The sequence below is a fragment of the Mustela erminea genome, chromosome 9, assembly GCF_009829155.1.
Source record: "Mustela erminea isolate mMusErm1 chromosome 9, mMusErm1.Pri, whole genome shotgun sequence".
Lineage (NCBI taxonomy): Eukaryota > Metazoa > Chordata > Mammalia > Carnivora > Mustelidae > Mustela > Mustela erminea.
The window spans coordinates 94,022,994-94,046,383 of NC_045622.1; the positions used below are offsets into that span (position 1 = coordinate 94,022,994).

The following is a 23,390-nucleotide window of genomic DNA, read 5'->3' on the forward strand; positions in this document are numbered from 1 at the left end:
TTTTCTGCTCCGGCTTTCTGCAGTTTCTTCTACCACTTTGGGCAAAATGACCCCACTGGCACTGAATCAGGTCATGCCGGCTCTGCCTAAGACCGTCTAATGGCGTTCTCTCTCAGTGAAAGCCACGTCCTTACCACCGCCTCCAAGGCCCTGTGTGCTTGCTGCGCCCCGCCCTCCCGTTTACCTCCTGGTTTTCTTCATCTTCGTTACTCCAGCCACGCCAGCCTCGGTGCTGTTGCCAGAACATTCCCAGAATGCGCCCCCGCAGGTGTTCTCACGGTGCTCAGCCCCGGCCTTTGTCCGATTTGGTCGCTATTGTAATCGCAGCACTGGCACATGATAGCGGCTCCGTAAATGGGTGCCAAGAGTGGCCTTGAGTGGGTAGCTAAATGACAGAAGTCCTGGTTTGTTCAGAATGGGCAGGGAAGGAAAAGAGTACACCAGGGAGGAGGACATGTACACCCACAGACCCCAGGGCATGCAGAGCATAGTTTGTGGAAGCATCTGGAAGGGCCCCAGCATGGCTGGCGTGCACAGGTGGTGGGGAGGGAGGACACGCAGCAGGCGAGAGAACGCTGTCGAGAAGGTAGGCCCTGAGGAGATGGGGGAGGAGGAGGAGGACAAGCCCTCTGCAGAGGGAATGCGGGATGAGGGAGAGTATAGTTTCCTGTTCTGGAGAATGAGGCGGCTGGATATGCAGGGGTCCTTGTGCAGAGGGCCATGTGTATGTGACTGTCCTGCTGTCGTCCCCAGAGCATCTGTGGTTGTGCCAGAAGAAAAGCTGTCTGACGTGTATGGCATCTTGCAGGGCATCCCCCGAAGACAGATTGAAGAAATGCAGCGGCAGGTAAGAGGCTGGGCAGCCCTGCTGGGGGGTACGTGGGTGGTCCGGAGGGTGGCCTGCCCCGTGCAGGATACACGTGGACAGAGCCGAACATGTAAGCGGGGGTCATCGCCGCAGCCGGATCGACCCACTGAACTGAGGAGAGGAAAGTGGGTTCAGGTGAGTCACGTTGGATGAGGTTTGCGAGAGTAACTGTCGGAGATGCAGGTGCTCCCAAGGGGGATCCTCTGTTTTTATGTTTTGGGGTCATCGTGTAGCAGCGTGTGCTGGATGCAAAACTGAACCTGTTTAGATGGTCATTTTCACAGCAGGTGATAGTTGTGACTACGGTAGCTCAGGAAGTGGGGACATTTTAGGGTGATACTTCTGAGTAGCTGCTGAGCAGAATGTTGTCCTATCAGCCGGCCGAGCTTCCCGATCCCAGCGGCCTCCCTCACCAAGCGGTGCTCCCTGTCCCCCGGAGCAGCTGGCCTAGGTTCCCAGTCCTGGCGGCCTCCCTTGCCAAGGGGTGCTTCCTGTCCCCCAGAGCAGTGACACACCCCTGCCTCACTGTCCGGTTTCTCTTCCACCTCCTGATGCCCCTTCCCCTGGGCTGCTGTGCACGGTCTGCAGCACGCTACTCGGGGCCCTGGATAGTCCTGCTTCTCTTTCTTTTCTCTTTCCTGAAAGAAATTTAGTTGGGCTGAAATGTCAAGTAAGTTTAAAAAAAATTAAAAAGACTACCCCAGATTGGTACTGTGCTTGTTTCTTTTCTGTTTAGTAGATTCTTAAGGTTTTTATTCTTGTCAAGATTACCATTGTAGGAGATGAGCAGGAGAGAGGGTTGGGGGGGTCTCTGTGCTAAGTCCCTCATCTTTGCCCCACTTGGGGTTCCACCGCAGATGACCTCGGGGTTTTCTGCACTGATTTTCCTCAGTGGCCACATGGGCCTGGAGAACCGGCCACCACGCCTCGTGCTGCTCCTCGGCTTCCGCATCTGGTTGCTTCCGCTCATCTCCCATCTTCTAGAGCTTAGAGTGACTGTGCCTTCATTTTAAAAAATTTGTCGTCATCATCATTTTAGGGTTTTAGGAGGCAGGGGAAATTAGCGGATCTGTTGAGTCTGCCCTGTTTATGACTTTAAACCACGGAGACGACCACGTCCCCCGTGCTGGTGCTGCTCAGACTGCCTGCACTTGTGCCATCTCGGCTCGGCACCCACTCCGCCTGCAGCCAAGGACTCGCCTTCCATGGACCTCAGCAACCTCATCTGTAACGTGTGTTGGTGTTGTGATAGGAAAGCAAATTACAGGGGCCCCTGGGTGGCTCAGTTGGTTAAGTGCCTGACTTTGCTTCAGGTCCCGATCCCTGGGTCCTGGGATCGAGCCCCACTTCTGACTCCCTGCTCAGCGGGGCGTCTGCTTCTCCCTCTCTCTCTGTGCCCTCTTCCTCTCCCTCTGTGTGCGTGCTCTCTCTCTTAAATAAATAAAATCTTCAAAACGAAACAAAACAAGCCACAGTTGGATTTTAGCCTCCCCACTGTTTTTTTTCAGAGCTGTTCATGTTCATTTTAACTGTTTGGGCTTCTCAGTTATTACTTGGCCACTGGTCTTATCTGAGTTTCAATTTAGAAAATCCGTCTGGAGATCTCTAGATTCTTCATCTAAACCTACAGTTCTTACAAGTTGTGTAGGAGAAACTGTTCCTTTTCACAGAAAAACAGGCCTGGTGTCTGAGCTCTGGGTGTCTCTTTTACGGCATCATGATTTATTAACGTAACCAGGAAGAGAGTCATCTGCCAAATCAGATACTATCTTAAGATTCCAGTATGACAAGGCCAAGTAGAAACCTAGCACCATCCTGCTGGGAAGGAGACTCATTGGGTTTTCGGAGCCAAGCTCCCCTGGCCAGCCTGTGGAATGCCATCGTTGCCCAGAGACGGGTGGGGAACCACAGGTCTGAGGCAGGCACAGCTGGGCGTTTCTGAGTCTGGGCTCTGAATCATAGAACTACTGAGATGGAATGGATAGACGTCATTAAAAATAGAGTACTTTGAGGTTATTTGGGTTCAAAGAGATATACTTGGAGTCAAAAGACTTGGATATGAGCTCTGGTTCTATCCCTGGGAGTTATACCACAGTGATAAGTCACCAGAACTTACCAGGCTTTCATTGCCACCTTTATGAAATGGTGGATTTATGATATGGCTAGATCTCTCTCCTGTTCCATTCAGCTATTTAAAAAGTCTCTGAGCCTCTTGTCCTTAGCAAGAATATCACCATCCTTGACAGCATGAATGACCGAGTGGCTCTCTCTGCTGCATGCATCTAGGCCCGAGGGCCAGTCACCTCCTCGGGTGGTGAGTGCCCCATGTTGGGTCAACTTGGATAGAAGGGCAGTCTAGACACTTGCCTACCTCCTTTTCCAAGTCTTCCTTTGGTCTTCTTATGTCCCTCTTCTTTTTTTTTTTAGGTTTTTATTTATTTGACAGACAAAGATCACAAGTAGGCAGAGAGGCAGAGAGAGAGAGAGAGGAAGCAGACTTCCCACTAAGTGGAGAGCCCGATGCGGGGCTCGATCCCAGAACCCTAGGATCATGACCGGAGCTGAAGGCAGAGGCTTTAACCCACTGAGCCACCAAGATGCCCTCATGTCCTTCTTCTCTGCTGCTTTCAGACCTTCTGAAGCACTCCACTGCAGTGTTCCATGGAGCTCCCCTTTCCCTGAATATTCTGTGAGCCCAGAACAGCCTCTTCTCCCAATCTTAGACTTCTAGATTGGGCTAATCTCAACCAAAAGTGAGATTATCTGGTTGAATTAATTCCCAGAGAGGTATAAGGATGACCAGGTTCAGCTACTAGATGCCAATAGCACGTCCCTTTTCCAAGATCCAAAAAAGTCTTTTTTTTTTTTTTTTTTTAGATTTTATTTATTTATTTGACAAGCAGGCAGAGAGGCAGGCAGAGAGAGAGAGAGAGGAGGAGGAGGAAGCAGGCCTCCCCCTGAGAGAGAGCTGAGCAGAGAGCCTGATGTGGGGCTCGATCCCAGGACCCCGAGATCATGACCTGAGCCGAAGGCAGAGGCTTCCCACTGAGCCACCCAGGCGCCCCCCCAAAAGTCTTTAGATAGTGTTAACTGTCCGGTGTGGGACAACATTGCTTTGATTGGGAACTACCATCCTAGTGATAGTGAAGTGCTCATCTAAGATTAGAGAGAGTTCTTTTGTTCTCTAGGACCCTTTGCAGAATCTGCTTGTCATTTTGCCCTCCGTTTACTATTCATCGATTTAATGTGACCGTGGCAGGAATGGCTGGAAAAACAGGACACACTTGGTTCTGGAAGGTTTTTACAGCTTAGTGAATTCTCTTTAGGGAGGTCCAGTTTGGATGTTTTTGTAAGACAGGCATAAACTTTAGGGAAATCCTCCTGTAGCCATAGTTGATGCCTTGGAGCCCCTGGTTGATAGGTCAGAAGGAGCTGAGCCTGAGCCACAGTCTGTAGGTCTTGCTCTGCAGCTGGTAACTAGTTTGAGAAGCTGCAGGGACAGTTGCAGCCAGCAGAGGTCTCCATCCACTTTTAAGTGACTCCTTTTCCTTTGCACCATGTAAATGTTTCTGAGAAATCCTAAGGTGCTTCCTGACTGGCATTGTCCTCATAGTCGGTCTCCAGAGACCATTTCTTTCAGACGAGGAAGAAGTAGTGCTGAGCACAGGATTTTTGCTGTCTTCAGGTGGAACAGAGCTCTCTGTCTGAATTGACCCCAGTGGAGCTGGGGTGCGATCTCGGTGATGGAAATATTAGAGTGACGTTTTGCAGCTCAGAGCTCTGGACGAGGGAAGCTGCAGGGTGACTGGTGGGGACCGTGGTGAAAGTCTTCATCATGACTTGGCATTAGGATGAACCAAGGGAGAGACACTTTGCCTGACAAGGGCAAGTAAGTAAATTTGTCTCGTGACTTTAGATGTGATAGCGAAGCAACCATAAAGTTAAGGACAAGGCTAGAGCCTAGAGAAAGTCCGTTTTCTACTCCTGAAAGCTGAAGAGAGTATTGGACAAGCTAGGCGAGGCTTATAGGTTTTCTTTGTGGGTAAATTAGAAACCGGTTCCTTTAATTAGTAGAGGGTGAGAGTTATAACGGTATAAAGCCAGATCGTCAGTTGGCCTTTTATCATCCCATGAGCTAAATTAACTAGTTAACTTAGTGAAGCCCTAAGTAAGTGTTGTTTTTTCAAGGGGAGATGGTGGGAGATAGTAATAAATCTGTGATCCCCACTCATAAAGGCCTACTTGTCATCTTGGTGATGTGTGGATATAAGCATAGAGAAAGTTGAGAAAATGGTGCATGTTTTCCAAAGTGCATTAGGGATCTGAAACGGAAGGAAGAAGTTATGGGCCAAAGTTGTCAGGGACAGCTTTGCTGGGCAGGTGGTGGCATTTGAGGTAGGACTTGAAGGTTGAGAGGCCTAGCAACCACCTTTCTTATATTGGAAGACAGGAGGAAGTATGCAAGTGACTATTTTTCTGTAGTGAGCAGGAACATTCCTATCCCCGGACTCTCTTGAATGACAGTGGAAAAGAAAGCAATCTAGGATCTTGGAAGGCTGGGTAGACACAGGACTGTAGAGTTAGAAATGTTTGTGTGCATAGGGAGGAAGGCGTAAATGGATCCGCGGTTTATCTGTTGAGTGGAGTTTCCAAACATTCTTTTATTGGTCAGTGGCTCCACCAGCAGTGACCTCTAACCTCAGCCACACTAGGAGGTGGAAGTCAGGAGCCTGCCTTGCCTTTGAACTCTTCTTTGTACTCAATTGACTGGGAGCCTTTGAGGTGGCAGAAATAGTCAGCATCTTCTCTTCTCCCTGGCCTTTAAGCTTGGGTGAGTTAAAATACCAGTTTCTTTTCATTCTTCTACACTGACCCATCTCAGTTTGCCTTCATACTTTCCTATTAAGCGGACTGAATATTTGTGCTGCTGAGGAGTACAGGAAGATATAATCGGCTGATTAGAAAAAGACAAAACACTTTTATTTAAGAAACCAAAGCCCCAGGCACGTGGCACCCTCACCGGCCAGGACGATGGTGAGGCCTCACTGTGATAAAGGAGAGGGCAGGACAGAACCCACAGCCGTGCACGTGTGTGTGCACACCAGAGGTCACGCACTTCGTCCGTGGGACAGCCCCTAAAACGAGGCTTGTATTTTATTTTAAAATTATGAATTTATTTTAAAATTCTGAAATTACGTAATTTCAACACGGTGACTTACCCAGTTTGCACAGTCGCAGTTAGAAGTCGCAAATCGAAGGGCAGAAAGACGGTAAGGAAGGGTCTCTGAGACGAGTCCTCTGCCAGTCTGGCGTGAACGGCAGAGATGGAAAAGCTGTTTCAGAAATAAAACTCTCCGTACATCGGACACATGGCTGACGCCTTTTCAGGCTTCACTGCGTCCTGGGTGCATCAGTGTAAGACAGCAGATTTCCTTGATTCAAAGAAGTGCGTGTTTGTTTGTTTTTCATGTTTTGGATTTCTGACATCCAAAGGAGACTTGCCATCAGTTTGAACATTGAATATGGTTTCTGTTTTTTCCCCTAAAGCTGCTATTGATGGGGTGTCTTAAAATTGAGAAAGTACAGAAATTGCTATTCTTGGTGATGCCCTTGAATCTTTAAGCGAAAGTTTAAATTTTGTTTAGTGCATATACACACATGCATACACACACACGTGCACGCACACACATTTTTAAATGGTGGCTCTTAAAATAATATACTTTATAAAGTTTTTATAAAGTCTGTCCAAAATGTTTGTTTTTACAGACTCTTTTTTTTTTTTTTAAAGATTTTATTTATTTATATACTTATTTGACAGACATAGATCACAAGTAGGCAGGGGGGTGGGGGAAAGGAAGCAGTCTTCCTGCTGAGCAGAGAGCCCGATGTGGGGCTCGATCCCAGGACCCTGGAATCATGACCTGAGCTGAAGACAGAGGCTTTAACCCTCTGAGCCACCCAGGTGCCCCCAGACTCTTAAATACAGAGAACAAACTGACGGTCACCAGAGGGGAGGTGGGTGGGGGAAATGGGGAAATAGGTGATGGGGATTAAGTACACTTACAGTGATGAGCACTGAGTCATGGATAGAATTCTGGAATAACTATTATTGTACACCTGAAACTAATATAACATTGCATGTTAACTCTACTGGAATTAATATTAAAAACTTAGTAAAAATGAAAAAAAAAGTATTTCTAAAAAAGTGTTTCATGATTCAGTGAAAGGTGTAAACTCTCAGATGTCTAGAAACCTCGACAGGCCCGTTCTCTGAAGGTTCCCCATGCGGTGGCTTGTCTGTCCTGTCCACCGACAGTCCATGTGCACTTGCCCCTCCCTCCCTCACCCTGGGTACACGGGTTTACGAGCAAACTGTTTAACCAGAGTAGTGAGGTAGGCGGGCAGACGGGCAATCTGAACGTTTTCATGCGAGGACGCTGAGGATAGAGGCATGTAAAGTAACCCTCCCAAGACCGCACACCATGTGAGGGACAGACAGGGAGACTCTCTCTTTAGCTGCCCACAACTTTATTCAGATCACAGAGCTGTGTGGCCTGGATAGAGGCAAAAAAAAAAAAAAATAGATGAACTTGCCAATAAATTCAAGTTGACTGATTATTGGATAGTCTTCTCCAAACAGTCGCTTGAGATATTTCAGGCTGGCTGGATGCATCCCTGGAAATATATTATATATTATGAAGAATGTGGAAAATATTTCACTTCTAATTTCCAGAATCAATATTGTAAGGTCTGTCATTTTTATCCCCCCACCTGTGAAACTGAATTTTTTTTTAACATGCTTCAGCTGAACTCTGACAGCTTTTTAAAAAATGTCAGATATTCCCTGCCTCCTTTTCTCCCCCACTCTCTGGCCCCAAGCTGTTTCCCGATCTCTGCTTTCGTCCTGGCCCTTTCGTACTGGGTTGGTTGCCTTGAACAAAACGCATTGACCAGACCCCCGCAGTTCTTCCTGTGAAACAGACAAGCATGGTTCTGACACAAAGCTGGTCTCTTTGGCCTGAAGGAGAGCCGTGGGGACTGAGTGGGGTTGCTTTATGGGATATCCGGAATTTCATAATTTCTTTTCAATAGTACTGGATTCTCTGTGTTGGAGTTTTCCTGATTGTATAAATCCATATCGCAAAAGAGATTGGTTAACATATATTGTTTAAAGCAGGATAAAATACTCATTTAATTGGAACTCTTAAGGAAGAGCATTTTTTTTATCGTGTTTCATTTTTTTTTTTCCTTCCTTCCACAACTTTGGTATTAAGAACCTTATTGGAAAAAGACTTTTGCCAAGTATCTGATGGGAAGCCAAGAAAAGCATTTTAATAGAACTGTCTCAAATTTATAGTGCACTAGGGCCTGTAAATAAATTCTCCCGTCTTTAAGGTTTGCGCTGATTTGCAGTTATTTTGTAGAACTTCTGAGATTTAAATCCTCACCGTCCAGATGGAGAGACCATAAAGCTGCTTTCCTTGGCAGCCCTGGCACACCTCGTCCACGGGCAAACAGAAGCAAGCCGTGTGTGGAACCTGGTCTGGAAATGCTCACTTATCTTATCATGGTGCTTTAATTCGTTCAGTGGCATTTCCTAGAGTAGCCCACCTAAATATGCTCCATATTTAGGAGAATTCGCATCTTTAACTTCATAATGCAAACCCATCAAATATAAATACATATTAGGCACCTGCTCTATTCCCAAGCAGATTGAGGGAGGTTTTTTTTTTTTTTTAAAAAGCAGGGACGATGACACAGGTCCTGTCTTTAAAAAAGGCTCCGAGGCTGCTGGGAAGGGTTCCTTCCGTGATAGCCCCACTAGAAGGCCAGAAGTGCTGTCACTCAGTTGTGCTATGGAGAGTCAGGAGTAGGTCGGAGGTGAAGGGGATCTTCACGGCTGGCTGGTCTCGGACAGGAAGACGGGGTGCTCTGGGAGGATAGTGACCTCCACCCGGCGGTGGCTTCTATGAGAAAGACTCGGCAGGTGAGATGGAGCACAACGAGCAAGGCCTTTGAATAGCAGCAGCCGAGAACTTTGTAGAGAAGTAGAAGGCAGGGAAGGTCAGTGACGAGAATAATGAAATGATGATTGATGGCAGGGGAAAGCAGTATTCACTAAAGAGATTGAGAAACAAAATCAAAGAAGAGACCTTCGAAACTATTCAGCCCTTACCTTGTATTTTATAAATGACATGTAAGCTCTAGTCTTTTTTTTTTTTTTTTAAGTATTTATTTATTTATTTGAGAAAGAGCGCATGTGTGCATGAGCGGGGGAGTGCAGGCAGAGGGAGAAGTGGGCAGGACTTGATCCCAGGATTCTGGGATTATGATTTGAGCCAAAGGCAGATTCTTAACCGACTGAGCCACCCAGTCATCCAGAGTCCGGGTGATCTTGAGAATGAAGTGTTAGGGCCAGGGTTGAGCCTGACTGGATTCCAGGTCTCCTCACTCCCCGTCTGACAGTTTCCAGTCGGGGGGGGGGGGGAGCGTGGGCATTGGGTACTGCAGTATTTTCTAGACCAAGGGTCATGGTTCATTAGTTAGATCATGAAGTCAATTCACTGGGTGATGACTGGCATTTTATTTATTTATTTTTAGTGAAATATAAGAGAAAAGAGAATATCAGCATATCACCCAGTAAAGATTAATACTTCCAGAAACCTCTATTTCGGTTACATATGTAAATGAATCGTAAGCTCAGTAGAAAATATATTTATTTCGTAGCATGGGTCCCAGTCCAGAAAGTTTGAAAAACGTTGGTAGTGACAATCAAATGGGTCTCCTAGTTGGAGAGACCTGAATTCAAATCCTAAAGTGTTGCACAAATACTAACCCGGGACCATGGGCCAGTTCCTTAACTTGTTGGAAAATTTCCTTTTCTTATCTCAGACCTGGGGCTACTGACACTGTGGAGCAGCTGTATTGATTACATCAAATCATGAAAGCTGGGTTCTGGTCTGCCTGCTCTGTTGCTCTGCCTGGGTTTGGGTTTGAATATTGGAAGGAACCTTCCAGTATGGAATTTGGTCTTACGGAACCACAGTGAGTTACCAACGTGGATGTATTATGCATTGGCTTCTGGGCTTGGAAACTTGAAATAGAATTTATTCCTGTGGGTCTGGTGTACTTTCTACGTCTTGGCATGGAAGGCAGTTCACCTCTCTGTTTTTCTGTTGGGATCAGAATGGCTGATTAAAATCAGTGGTTCGCTAGCTGGCCTTAAAAAAAAAAATTCACTGGCACATTTGGATAAAGTACTACTTTTCTTCTTTTCAGTGAGAAAACATTTTTGTACCGAGACTTCCCCCCCCCCTTCAAATGTGTTCTCTGCCAAATGATAATTTTGTTCATTTTTTGAACTGAAAAATTAAAAAAAGAGATGAACTTTTTGATGCTTGGGTGGTAAATGGTTGAGGAACTCCAGTTTACTGGGTAAGAACTAAAAATAAAGAGAATTTTTATGAGCATTTAAGAGGACTGGCCAGATAGCTCATAGAAATAACTGTTGTCCCCATCCCACTGAAGAGAGACTCCGTTTTGTTGTATGATTTTCCCGGTGCTCTCTTGCTCTTTCTTTTTCTTCTCCTCCTCCTGCTGCCTCTGCCTCCCTCCCGCCATTCCTTTCTGGCCAGCTCCATTCCAGATTTAAAATCCCGCTGGAGAGCAGGGACGGGAGCTTCATCCCCCAGATGATTTGGGCCAGGGGCTAAAACACTGCCATAAATCTGTAGCTCATTTTAATGCCACGTTAAACCAGTGTGAGCGGCTGGTTTCCGTGGCCCCTGCTCTGTTTCTTTATGGGCTTCTTTGGCTCTTCTTTATAAAGAGGCCCCGCGGAGTCATTTTAAAGTTCTTATCAGTTTGCTGACAGCTATATGGGTCTTTCTGCCGAGTCCAGGAGCTCAGGCCGTCCTGCGAAACTTCTGATATTCAAATTGAAGAAAAATGCCAGGCAGGAGGGATTGGGTGGTGTGGCCGTGATTCGGAGGTTGGAGACTAGCGAGATCTTTAACCTGTGCAGGTCCAGAACCCTGCGGCTGGCCCAATGAGTCGCTTTCTTGGTAGAGGCAGGGCAGTGAGGGTTAGGCAAGGCAAGATTCTCCAAGGGCTTTTATTTTTATCCCTCGGTGAGAAAGTGCCATTCCGCTGGCAGTTGTGCTTTCAGGCTTCGGCAAGCGAGTTGGGCAGCCCCGAAGGGCTAGGGGAGCCAGGCGTGGCATGTACCTGTTTTTCTAAAGTCTGCCTGACTGGCTGGGCCTCCGCTCGCACGTCTGCACCCTCACCGGCTCGCGGCGTCTTTGCGCTCCGCCTCACTTATCAAATTTAAAGGGACGCTCATCAGTCTGCTTTGCTGCCCCTTTTAGACCAGATTGCTAACCCCCAGTAATCCTCCCAGAGTGCTTCGTGGAAACGCCAGGCCCTCTATAAATGTCAGCCTGCGATGCCGGGCCCTTTTGACCCTCTCACTTAACAGAGAACTGGACTGGAAGCTGCTCCTCCCTCTTCCCTCCACTTTTCCTTTCTTTCTTTGCTGGAAAACTCCGCAGCAGACAGCTGAGGGGAAGGAAAAACCATTACCTGGATCGAGGCCAGCAGCTTGATGGGAGCTTCGAAATCTCTGGCATCTCCTGACCAGAATGTTTTTCCAGGCGTTTCGAAAAGTGCATCCCTGCCCTCCTCCTTTTAGTTTTCCAGCCTTGATTTCCAGAGTGGTTGGGATATGCCCTCAGGATGTGCTTTCTGTCCGCCGGCTTGCTCTTCTCCTAACTGAAGCCTCTAGGAAGACATCAGTAGAGATAAGCAAAACCCACTGGATATGTATTTTTAAGTGCCGTGTACCCTTTTGGCACCAAACTCATTATTTTTCCCTTTTCAGAGAGTTTTGGACATGAGCAGTTTTGCAAGTGTGTTCAATTTAAAATAGCCGTTTAACTTGAGGTTGAGGAAAAAGCAAGGAATTTTTGTAGTAAGTCAAATTATATGGCTGTTGATCTAGGATTAATGATTTTCATTGAGCAAACAATAAAAATATACTGGTTTGTTTTATTGCTTATGTAGCTCCTGTGGGGAGAGTAATTAGGTATAAAAACCAAACGAGCAATAAAACAAAATAAAGTGCCCCAAACTCCAAAGCGATAGAACTACTTTTTTATACATCTTTGGGGGACTAAACTGATACCTGGTAATCTGTTAAGACGTTTAACACTGGGTATTATTGTTTATGGTGTAGTTTTAACAAACTCACTGAAAACACTTAAGTTATGAAAACTAAGTTGCATAAAAATAACTTGAGTATATTGGAGATTCTCTGTAAATATGCGATCATGAACCGTTCCTTTTCATGATGGGGTGGTCAGTTTCTTCCTTGGACATTGGCTGGAGAGCTGTCTCTAGAGTTAACGTGGGTCAGTCCTTTGTAATGAGTCCCCAGTATGGGACATTACTTCAAGAAATGGCCTCTCTAATAACTGTTAAATACTAATTTGCAGCCTATATAAGAATTGCCCAACTCTTTGGGGCTGCTTTCCCACAGAGTGGGACTATTTGTGAAGCATTTGTGAGAAATAATTGCCCATTACAGGAAACCCAGTGCAGCTTCTGTAACTTTGTTACATACTTACCAAAATATCTCCATTTGTTTACAAAACAATAACCTTTCCATTATCAAGTGTTGTTATGTTTGGTAAAGAATTCACTGTATTCAGGTCTTCAGTAAGGGTTCAAGTGATCCAGGATTTCTGTCTATATTTGTAAATATTGATGTGGATTATTATATATTATGTATAGAGATATTCTGTCTCCCTCAGCATTGTGGATGTTGAAAGGATTGAGGGTCATATAACGATTTTTGGCCCGGCATAGTTTTTGGCTTTGTAATAGCACAATTAATCTTATAATCCCATGATGTTCTTGGGAAGATTGTTGTAAGACTACAATCACGTATATTGATTGCACGCTGAATCAGATCAGGGTTGGTACAGATGGAGTCTGTGTGAACTGTTTCTGGCAATATGACTATCTCTGTCCTTGTAACTTAAGACTAATTTGTTAGGGGTGCCTGGGTGGCTCAGTCAGTTAAGCGCCTGCCTTTGGCTCAGGTCCTGGGATCGAGCCCCACATCAGGCTCTCTGCTCAGTGGGGAGCTTGCTTCCCCCTCTCTCTGCCTGCCCCTCTGCCTACTTGTGATTTAAAAAATCTGTCGGATTTAAAAAAAGGAAAATCTCAGCACATATACTAAAAAAAGGAAAATATTATCAAAGGGATCTAGGATTAATTAATCTAGGACCTCTTGGTCCCTTCGCATACTGTGTTTTTGTGTGTCATTAAAAAAAAAAAGACTGATTTGTTATATCTAAATGTGTACTTCCCGTTTTGATAAGGACTTTAATAGGACAGCAGTTCATTTATATAGTCTTTCAGATTCTAATACTTTTCATTAAAATATTTCAGTTATTTGAAGAACCTATGTGTATTGAGGTGTTTTTAACTTTCAGGTTAATTTGAGCAGGTCTTGTTGATCTTATATAGGTTATCAAAGGTCTTTGAGTGTTTCTTTTTGTCTAAACTGCCGACGGAGGGTTGAGTTTAGCAGTGAGTTTTGGCATTTTTGGCGACACATCTGACTAACACACTCACTTGAACTCAGGGTTGTGGGGTGGTGTGTAGGGCGCAGTGGACCTGAGTGGCTTCCCCAGAGCCTCAAATAACCCCAGATCCGAATTCCCCAAATCTCTGCCTAGCAAGTTGTAGGTAACTTTGAGTATGACACACTGGCAAGCATAATCTTTGGAAATCTTTCTGGTGTAACCTGCACCAGGTTATACCAGAAAGTGTGTCTGGTGTAGACAGACTTGAAATGTCTCATCAGCTCCCAGAATCATTGTGTGCTGTGAGGCGAGGGAAGGATCTGAGCTCCCTGTTCACACACCCCTCTCACTTGCACTCACTTCCTACCTGCTTCCTACCTACCGTGGGATGGCGGCAGGGGTGGGGAACAGGGATAAGGATTTCTCTCGAGAGTCCCTGCTGTGTGATGCTACTCTTACTCATGGGTGTATAGCATCCTTCAGGTGAGAAAGGGCAGGAGGAAAAACCAAGAACCACGGATGTAGCAAGTGGAGCGATTTTAAGCTTCCTGTCTGTTCAGAGTCCCAGTTTGGAGGATGAACATTGGGGTTTCCATTCAGGGTCAACAGGAGCACTTGACTTGATGAACCCTAATCAGAAGATGGAGCTTTCCAGCAGCCAGCAGCTGATAGAGGACTTGTGCCCCAGTCAGAGGGAACAGTGATAAAAGCACTGGACCCACACGCTTCTCAATTTCTCTTTTTCTGGGAATATGTAGGCGCAGTGGAAGGGCTCACATGTGACCTGTCTGTTGAGTTAGTATCCACAGCCAAGAAAGAAGAACCCGCCAAAGAAGATCTCCTTAGTTTTCTCTGGTTGGATTGTCACTGTGTGGGGGACAAGAGAGAGGAGAGATCATCACCCTGAAGTAAGCCTTCACGTCTGTCCTCTTGGTCCCTTCGCATACTGTGTTTTTGTGTGTCATAGTTGACCAGGGGGCAGGCCTTTCCAACGTGCCTGGTTGGAGTGAGGCTTGTTTTACATTTGCCTTCTCTAATCCAACAAACTTACGCCCACGTTCCCCTGGTTTTAGCAAACAGGGAAATCTCACCTCCAGCGGATTCCTGGATAAGTAGTTGGCCCATTGGCCCATGTTGTCTTCTTCCTTATTTATTTTTGGTGACAGAGCTTGATTAAAGTTTTCCAATCCACCTTTCAGCTATTTTATGGAAGCGTGGGGAGAGAGAGCTGCGGAGCTGCCGATCACTAAAGAAGCTTCCTGATCTGACCTAGGGAATAACGAGATTCTGAGACTTGGGTAGCTCAGAAAACCCGGCACAGCAGAAATGAATCTCTAGTCCCTTTGTCAAGAGGGTTTGACCAAGCACAGTTTTATTGGTCAGTGGCTCCTGCTTTAGTAACCTTTCACCCCTGTGGCTCTTGGAGGTACAAGCCTCTGGCCGGCCTTGCCTTTGAACTCCTCATGGTTCCTGCCACCTCAAAGGCTCCCAGTCAGAGGCTTGTGTTTTGCTTGGGATCTCTCCTCACAGCAGGCGTCAGCAGTTGGGAAAACTGATCCACCCTTAGAACATTGATATATTTGAAGGTGATACCCCTGAGACTTGAAACCTATGGCTTTCTATTTCAGGAGCTGTCTGTCATATGTCAAGAAACACAAGTCAGACTACCCCTTTTTCTTCCCGGATCCCTTCTTGTTTCCCATAGGATAGGAGATCATACCATTCAAGCATTCCCTACCAGTAGTCACAAAGCCTTCCCCGACCTTCAAGCTCTTCTACCCCTTTTTCTTCCGACTTGCTCCAAGAGGCGTTTATTTTGAAACAGTTTTTCTTTTAAATTGCGCTAAAACATGCAAATCAAGCCATCTTTGGTGTCTGGGATCATAATTAACGTTGAAGACGGCATAGTACAAGTGTCACAGGGCTCAGATGTTCAGTCTTTGCTGCCAGATCTCATGAGCCCTACTGTGAGATGGCTCAGCTACACTTTCCAGTGTCTTCTTGATCCCAGGCGACCCACTGGGGAAACTGGATCTGGCAAGGAGACGTAGAAGGAGTGTGGGTCACCCTCTCACATCTGGTTGGCTTCTTGTCTGAGGAACAGGAGTAAAATCTTTGATATTAAGAAGCAAATCCTGAGACCCATGGATATTAGATGATTTTAATATAACTTCTTCGGCAAGAAATCAAACTTCTCATTCTACGAATATTGAGTAGAAAGTGTCTCTTCTACTCATGACGCCTTTAGCCTAGGAAAGGAGCAAATGATCACTCTTGAGGTCCCCTGCTTTTCTAGAATTCAAATAGAATATTACTGAAAATCTTTTGCAGAAAAGACACGCTGGTAAGGTCTTTTTCTGCGTCAGAGTGAAGACTGGATATTCGGCAGGTACATAGGCATTGGAAGATCCGAGCCTGATTTTACCACTCTCTTGTTCTGTGGTCACAAGTGTGGTCATGAGCTTATGTTTCCCAGTTGGCAAAGCGAAGGGGAGCATTTTTGTTACCACCTGTATGTTTGGCACTGTATTAGGAGCTTCCTTCTGAAAATCTGATGAGGTAGCTGTTATTCTTCTCATTTTAATAGAGGGGGAAGGCAAACCTTGGAGGCTAGTAGATAGCCTGAGCTTACACAGCGTATGTGGCAGATTTGAGATTGGGAAGAATTTGTGGCATGTGATCGGAAAGTATGAAGTTTATTTACAAAGCTCTAATTTTCTTTGTTTAAAGCCCCTTTTGAACTATTATAATAATGTGAACTATGTATAACATGCCCATGTTGGGTAAGATCCACACATGGTTCAGAGCCGTGTGAGCCGTGGCATCTGCTCTGGGGCAGCCGACAGTCCTCAGGGGAAGGTGTGTAGTATCTGTTAATGTCTGTGTTAGTTTTCCATGGCTGCTGTGACATAACACCCCAGACTGGGTGGCCGGTGCCACAGAAATGGATTTTTTCACAATTCCAGAGGCTAGAAGTCTAAGATAAAGGTGTCACCAAGGCAGTTTTCTTCTGACTCCTCTCCCTGGCTTGTGGGTGGCTTGTCCTCTTGCTGCTTCTTTATATGTCGTCCCTCTAGGCTTTTTGAGGGGACATAGTTCTGTCCTTTGGTGTCTATATCACGTCCAAGAGCCCCAGACAGTAGTTGTCCTGGAATTGTCTCCATTGAATTGGGTTTCGCTCCTCAGTGTGAATCCACTTCTGAGATGGTTTTCTTCTAATCCCATTCTCAGCTCTTGACCAGGTAGGAGTGTAGAAGAGGGGTGTGTGTAAGGGTGAAGCATAACGTGCTTTGGGGGCCACGTGCACATCAGCCTCGTCCCGCTGTTCCCCAGGACGTGAGGAAGCGGCCTGTTGGGCTCCGCTTCCCATTTGCAGAGAACCTGTGCCCTGGCCACCACCGTCAGTGAGGCAGGACTTAGGTCGTGCTCTTTCATCACAACAGGGTGACAAGGATATTATTAAAAGGCTTTATTAAGCCCTGTAAAAGCTTGGTTTTTATTTTGTTTTGCTGCGTCAGTGGAAAGAGTCTTAGCGGTGAGATTGTTTTTTTTCATTGAAAATTTGAGTATCACAATTCACGTTTTAGCCATAGAATGGAAAGGTTAAAAGTGCAGGATTATGTGCTAGGTTGAGAATTTCCGGACTTTAAAAATGCTAGAGAATTTGAAAAAGATTTAATAATGCAGAAAACCTCTTAGTTGTGCTAAAAGTGATTCTTCATTTTTAATAAAACCTGTGTCACTCAAGGTGGTTGATTTGAGGGCAGGAAGAACAGAGTGTGGCAGAAGAAACAGGTGTATGAAAATAACGGATTCGTGTCCCTCAAGAGAGATTGTTAATTTATCCTCGTAACTGTCCCTGCCTGCTGTTGGTCGCCTCACCCAAATACATCATCAGATCAACACCCCTTCCAGTTCGGCTTGCACGTGCACAGCCTGGCCTCGGGGTCAGGTGGATGGTCTGTTAGTTTAGTGAGGAATTGTAATCAAAAAGGTATTTGGTTGGACAGTGGTTTTTTCACTTTTGTTTTTAATGATAGAAACCTTGTCTCCTTGGCCAAGAGAGGTTCATGGCCTTTAACTACATTATTTGTATGTTTTTCAGAGCATTGGATTCTCCTTGGCTAATACCTAGAGCACATGTTGTTCAGAAAACTACAGAGACACCAAGCTTCTAAGTTTATCTTTTGCAAAGCATGTAAATAAGCTGTTCAGAAGTTTGTTCTGTTGATCCATGAGTAAACCTGAGTTTGCTGCTACCACATCCCTTTAAAGCAAACCATACTAAGTGCATTTATTTCCAGTGGGCTAGGCCTGGGAGGGAGGAGATGTCTGGACTTTATAGACTTTTGCTTTTTTCCCCTTGTACTCTGCATTGTTTTCCTATAGCAAATTTGTCAACATTATTGGTGCATTTAACATCGTCTATTTTGGGACCTGAGAGATGATGTGTCTCTTTAATGAAGTCGTTTGCTTCTTCTGAGCAGCTAGGCTACTTTTCAGGTGATGTGGGGACCCCTCCCCCCACCTCCAGAGAGAGTAGCTCTCAGGGCAATTGTGAGCTGAGCATCAGCCTTGGAGAAAGACACATCTGGTCCCAGCAGTCGGCAGGAGAGGTGGTGGGGCAGTAGTTGTGTGCGTCTACCTTTGTCCTGTCCTTTCCGCTGACGTGTGACTTTGAGTAAGTCACTTGCCTTCAGAGCTCTCCATGTTATCCTCTGTTTTTATAGTCTCTAGTAAGGACTAACTCTTGGCTGTGTTATAGTAATGGATGAAAGACAGTAGCTGTCTAGAGAGCTACTGCCTAAATTTTGTTGGGGAAACTTCATGTTCCTGCAGTTACCCTCAGAGTCATCTTCCAGCATCACTCAGGATAGACTTATCACCGTTCTTGCCACTGTACTGGGTCAGAGTTTAAAGGCCTCTCTTGGCAAAAAGCATGTAAATGGGTGGCTGGGAGAGGGAGGCTTCTGGAAAAGTTGAGCATCATGGAGGGGTAGGGATCTTGAGGCTGTGACCTGACTCCTTTTATAAGTAGCTCAGTGCATGCTCCAGTCTTCCTTGAGTGAAATCAGGACGTTTAGAGAGACGCGGGGCCAGTAAGCCCCCATGAATGTTTCAGTAGCTCCTGTTCCCATCTGTAAAATTGGGATGCTGTCCTTGAGTTGTGGGGATTAAATAAATTAATCTAGAGGAAGCACTTCAAACAGTGCCTGGTGTGTAGTAAGTACCGGTTTCATCGACAAATATTTCTGAGCTTCTGCTTTGGCCGAGGCACAGTTCAGAGCGCTGGGGACGCAGCAGTGGACAGAACAGGTGAAACTCCCCACCTGTGCGGTGCTTACCTTGCCGCATGGGGGGATGTGTTAGGTGGTGACGTGGGGATGAGCGCCAGCTGAGGTCAGCAGTGTCGGACACAGAATCAGTGGGCAGTGCTCAGTTCACTTTTATCACCCTTTCTCCTGGGGGCACTTGCCCTTTACACCAAGAAGAGTGTCCTTTGGGACATCCTTGTATTTATGGAGGCTTCTAGTTTCGTTTCTCCATGTCTTCGTTTTCTGTTTTCCACCTAATTGTTAACGACAAGGGGAACTAAGTATTCTCAGTCTCTAGTAACTGCCTGTTACTGTAAAGATTTATTTTTAAAGATTTTATTTATTTATTTGACAGAGGGAGAGAGATCACAAGTAGGCAGAGCAACAGGCAGAGAGAGAGGGGGAAGCAGGCTCCCCGCTAAGCAGAGAGCCCAATGTGGGGCTCCATCCCAGGACCCTGAGATCATGACCTGGGCTGAAGGCAGAGGCTTAACCCACTGAGCCACCCAGGCGCCCCTGCCTGTTACTGTAAATGCAGAGGCTGGGGACGAGCAGCAGGGAATCCGCCCTTCCAGGGGTTGATGCCCTTGTGTGCGGGCCTCTGGGGGTTCTCCAGCCAGCTCTGCTGCGCTCCTAGGGTTTGAGTACTGGTGCATGTCCTTGCGTGTCTTCCTGGCCTTCTGGTGAGTGGCTCTGCATTTTGGATGTAAGAATGAGATCTAGAACTTTTAGAAGTCAGCTCTGTGAAGGGGAAGTTGTGTGTTCGAGTATTCACCCAGGGCTGGGGCTGCCTCTACTGTCCTTCAGAAGCTCTTGGGAGCGTGCTGGGAGCCATGGCTTGGAGGCCTTACAGAGGTCTCCTCCGGCTCCATGCCTGGAGGGTGGGGTTACTGTTAGAGATGGGTCACAGAAACGCTCGGAGTGGAGAAAGCTAGATTTAAAGGAGGAAGTCTTCCGCAGCCCGCCAAGGGGACAGGTTGTGAGCAAGTTTTCAAAGCCCTGAGAAGGGTGAGAAAGAGAATAAAGGGTCCATCTGGTTTGGCAGAGTTTCATGACTGTGTTTCTTAATATTAAGGTGATTTTTTTTTTCCTATATACTATCTATGCGCCAACTAGGTAGAGAGTTTTAAACAAGACAAAACAACAAATCTGCTTTGGATGACAAAACAATAACAAATCCTAATGTTATTTTATTTTTAAATATTCTTATTTAATCTCAAATAAGATTGAGATTAATTCCCAGCAAGAATGAGTGGGCTCTGCGTGAGATCCTAAAAGAGCCAAAATTTGTTCACGAGGGTATGATATCTGAAATTTTGCGAGGGAGAGTGGCCTCATTTAAAAATGATTCTCACCTGGTCTCCTGGTTAACCCTGCTGATTAAGCCAAGCCTAATTCTGCTTTGTTGCTGCTCTTGGGAAAAAGGAGTTGTGACATGGTGAATGGTATTCTGTGCCCTTAATCTGTCCCAATTGTCCAAGACACTTGGGCCCTCCTGTAGGATACCGGTGTGAAGAAGTGATGAGAGCCCCCTAAGTCTGGATGGTTTATGGCCTCATTTCTTGAATGCTTGTCCATGGGTGGGGGGCTAGTAAATTTTACTTCAAATTGTGGGCCCACCATCAAAGAGTTTTTAGTCTAACTGGGAAGATAAGGTTTTTCCCTCGATAAACAGTGGGGCGGAGAATCCATGCTGACTTCTGTGTAAACATTGTCAGATGAATTAGAAAAGAAGGGCCTAGTACAGTTTTGAAGAGGAGAGGAAACTGGAAGGATTTTTTTCAACTAATTTTATTTTTTAGAGCAGTTTTAGGTTTACGGGAGAATCGAGCAGAATGTGGGGAGATGTGCAGGCTCCCGCACGTGGGCTCTCCGGACCTCCGTGGTCTGTCCCTCAGGGTCTGCACCTACATTGCGTTACCATTCAGAGTCAGTAGTTTGCGTGAGGGTTTGTTCTTGGTACTGTACATCCTGAGGGCTTTGACCAGTGTATAATGGCATGTACCCACTGTGTTACTGTATCTAATTTAACTCCTTGGTGGGGTAAGAGCGCACATTATTCTTTTAGATTTGTTAAGGTGTGTTTTATGCCCAAGAATACGGTCTGTCCAGGTGAACATTCCGTGTGAACTTGAGAAGAACGTGGGGTCTGCTGCTGTTGGGGCAAGTAGCCTTCCGATGTCAGTTACCCGGGGCTGTGAAGTTCAGCTGTGCCCTTACTGATTTTCTGTCTTCTGCACCTGTCCATTTCTGAGAGAGGGTATTAAAGTCTCCAACTGTAATAGTGGATTCATCTGTTTCTCCATGAGGTACTGTCCCTTCTTGCCTCACATGTTTTGATGATCTTTTGTTCGGTGCATGCGCATTAAGGAAGGATTGTTGTCTTCTTGGAGGATTGACCCCTTTATCATTGTGTAATGCCCTCTTTATGTAATTCCTTGCTCTGAATTCTACTCTCTCTGAAATTGATACAGCTTTTCCCACCGTCTTTGGATTAGTGGTAGCATGGTGTATTTTTCTCCATCCTTACACTTTTATGTGTCTTTTTTTTTATTATTATTATATTTTTAAGAGCGAGAGAGAGGTGCATGTGAGTGGAGGGGGAAGGGCAGAGGGAGAGGGAGAATTTTGAGCAAACTCTATGCCTAGTGCCGAGCCTGACGTGGGCCTTGATCCCGAGACCTGGAGATCGTGACCTGTGCCAAAATCAAAAGTCAGACGTTTAACTGACTGAGCCATCCAGGTGCCCTGTTTATGTGTCTTTATATATAAAGTGGCTTTCTTGTAGACACAAACAGTTGGATTTTGTTTTTGACCTACTCTGGCAATCTTTTAATTGTTATACTTAGACCATTAACATTTCAAGTGACTGTTGATGTAGTTAGATTCATATTGACCTTGTTGATTACTGTTTTCTGTTTGTTGCCCTTGTTCCTATTTCTGACTTCCATACTTTAAAAAAAAAAAAAAAGATTTATTTACTTATTTGAGAGAGAGAGGGAGAGTGCATGAGCAGGGGACAGAGACAGAAGGAGAGGGAAAGAGGCTTCAAGCAGACTCCCTGCTGAGTGTGGAACCCAACGCTGGACTTGATCTCAGGACCTGGAGACCATGACCTGAGCCAAATCAAGAATTGGCTACTTAACTGACTGAGCCAACCAGGCACCCTAGACTTCCACACTCTTCATGTCTTTTGTGGTTTTAATGGAGTATTTACATGATTACATTTTCTCTACTTTCTTAACATATCAGTTGCACTTATTTTTTTAAAACATTTTTAGCAGTTACGCTCAAGATTGCACTATACATTTACATCAAATCCAAGTTCACTCTCATTTAACAATTTCCTGCTTCATAGATAGTGAAAGTACAGCTCTTCCTTGACTTACAGTGGAGGATATGTCCTGTAAACCCACTGTAAGCTGAGAGTATTGTAAGTCGAAAATGCATTTTATACACTTATGCTACTGAACATCATAGTTCAGCGTGGCCCATCTTAACTATGCTCAGAGCTTTGGCCTCCAGTGGGGCAGAATCACATAATACAAAGCGTATTTCATATTAAAGTGTTAAGTATTTGATGTAATTTGTTGAATCCTGTAGTGAAAGTGAAAAACAGAATGGTTGTAAGTGTCCCAGTTGTTTACCCTCATGATCGTGTGGCTGACGGGGAGCTGGGGCTTGCTGCCACCCAGGATCACGCAAGTGTCACATCGCATATTGCTAACCTGGAAGAAGAAGATCCAAATCAAAATTCAGAGGACGGTTTCTACTGAATGCATGTCGCTTTCACACCACTGTAAAGTCAAAAAAAATCATAGTCAAACTACCTTAAGTCAAGGAGACTGTGCTATTCTGTTAACAATTTTAATTCTTTCCTCTTGTCCCTTGTATCATTGCTGTCATTTTGTTTATACATAAGTATATGTAATGGAATGCATTTGTTGCTATTATTATTTTGAACAAATTGTTAGATGAATTAAAGGTAATAAGTTTTATACAAGAAACATAAAATAATAAGGAACATAAAAGTTTTTATATTACTTTCACTTATTTCTTCTCTGATTCTCTTCCTTTATGTAGATCTAGGTTTCTGACCCGTATCATTTTTCCTTCTCTCTGAAGAACTTCTTTTATATTTCTTGTAAGGCAGGACTACAGACAATAAATTCCCTCAGCTTTTGTTTATCAGAGAAATTTTTAATTTTTCAAACCCACTTTGAAGGATAATTTTCCAGAGTATAGAATTCTAGCTCAGCAGGGTTTTTTTTTCACTTCGAATATTTCTGAGGAGAAGTTGGATGTCATTGTTCCCTGTGTTCCTCTAGAGGTACAGTGTTATTGTTGTTTTTCCCCTCGTCTAGGATTATTTTAAATATTTGATTTTCTGAAGTTTTAGTATTCTATAAACAGGTACAGTATTTTTGGTCTTTATCCTGCTTGGCATTTTCTGAGCTTCCTGGATCTGTGGTTTGATGTCTGACATTCATTTGGAAGAAGTTGGTCATTATTGCTTTAAGTATCACTTCTTTTCCTTTTGTTTTTCTCCTGGTATTTATATTGTGTATATGTTACACCTTTTATGGTTGTCTCATAGTCCTTGGATAGTCTGTTCTG

At 45.1% G+C, this 23,390-nt stretch overlaps 1 protein-coding gene across 1 annotated transcript in view; it reads left to right on the forward strand.

The window, feature by feature from the left end:
• The window catches only part of EXT2 (exostosin glycosyltransferase 2), a 140,475-nt gene that overhangs the window by 33,140 nt on the left and 83,945 nt on the right, over positions 1 to 23,390 (forward strand). Inside the window, exon 7 of the mRNA XM_032356825.1 lies at positions 754 to 847. Coding sequence (XP_032212716.1) covers positions 754 to 847 — 94 coding nt within the window. The remainder of the gene's footprint in view (positions 1 to 753; positions 848 to 23,390) is intronic.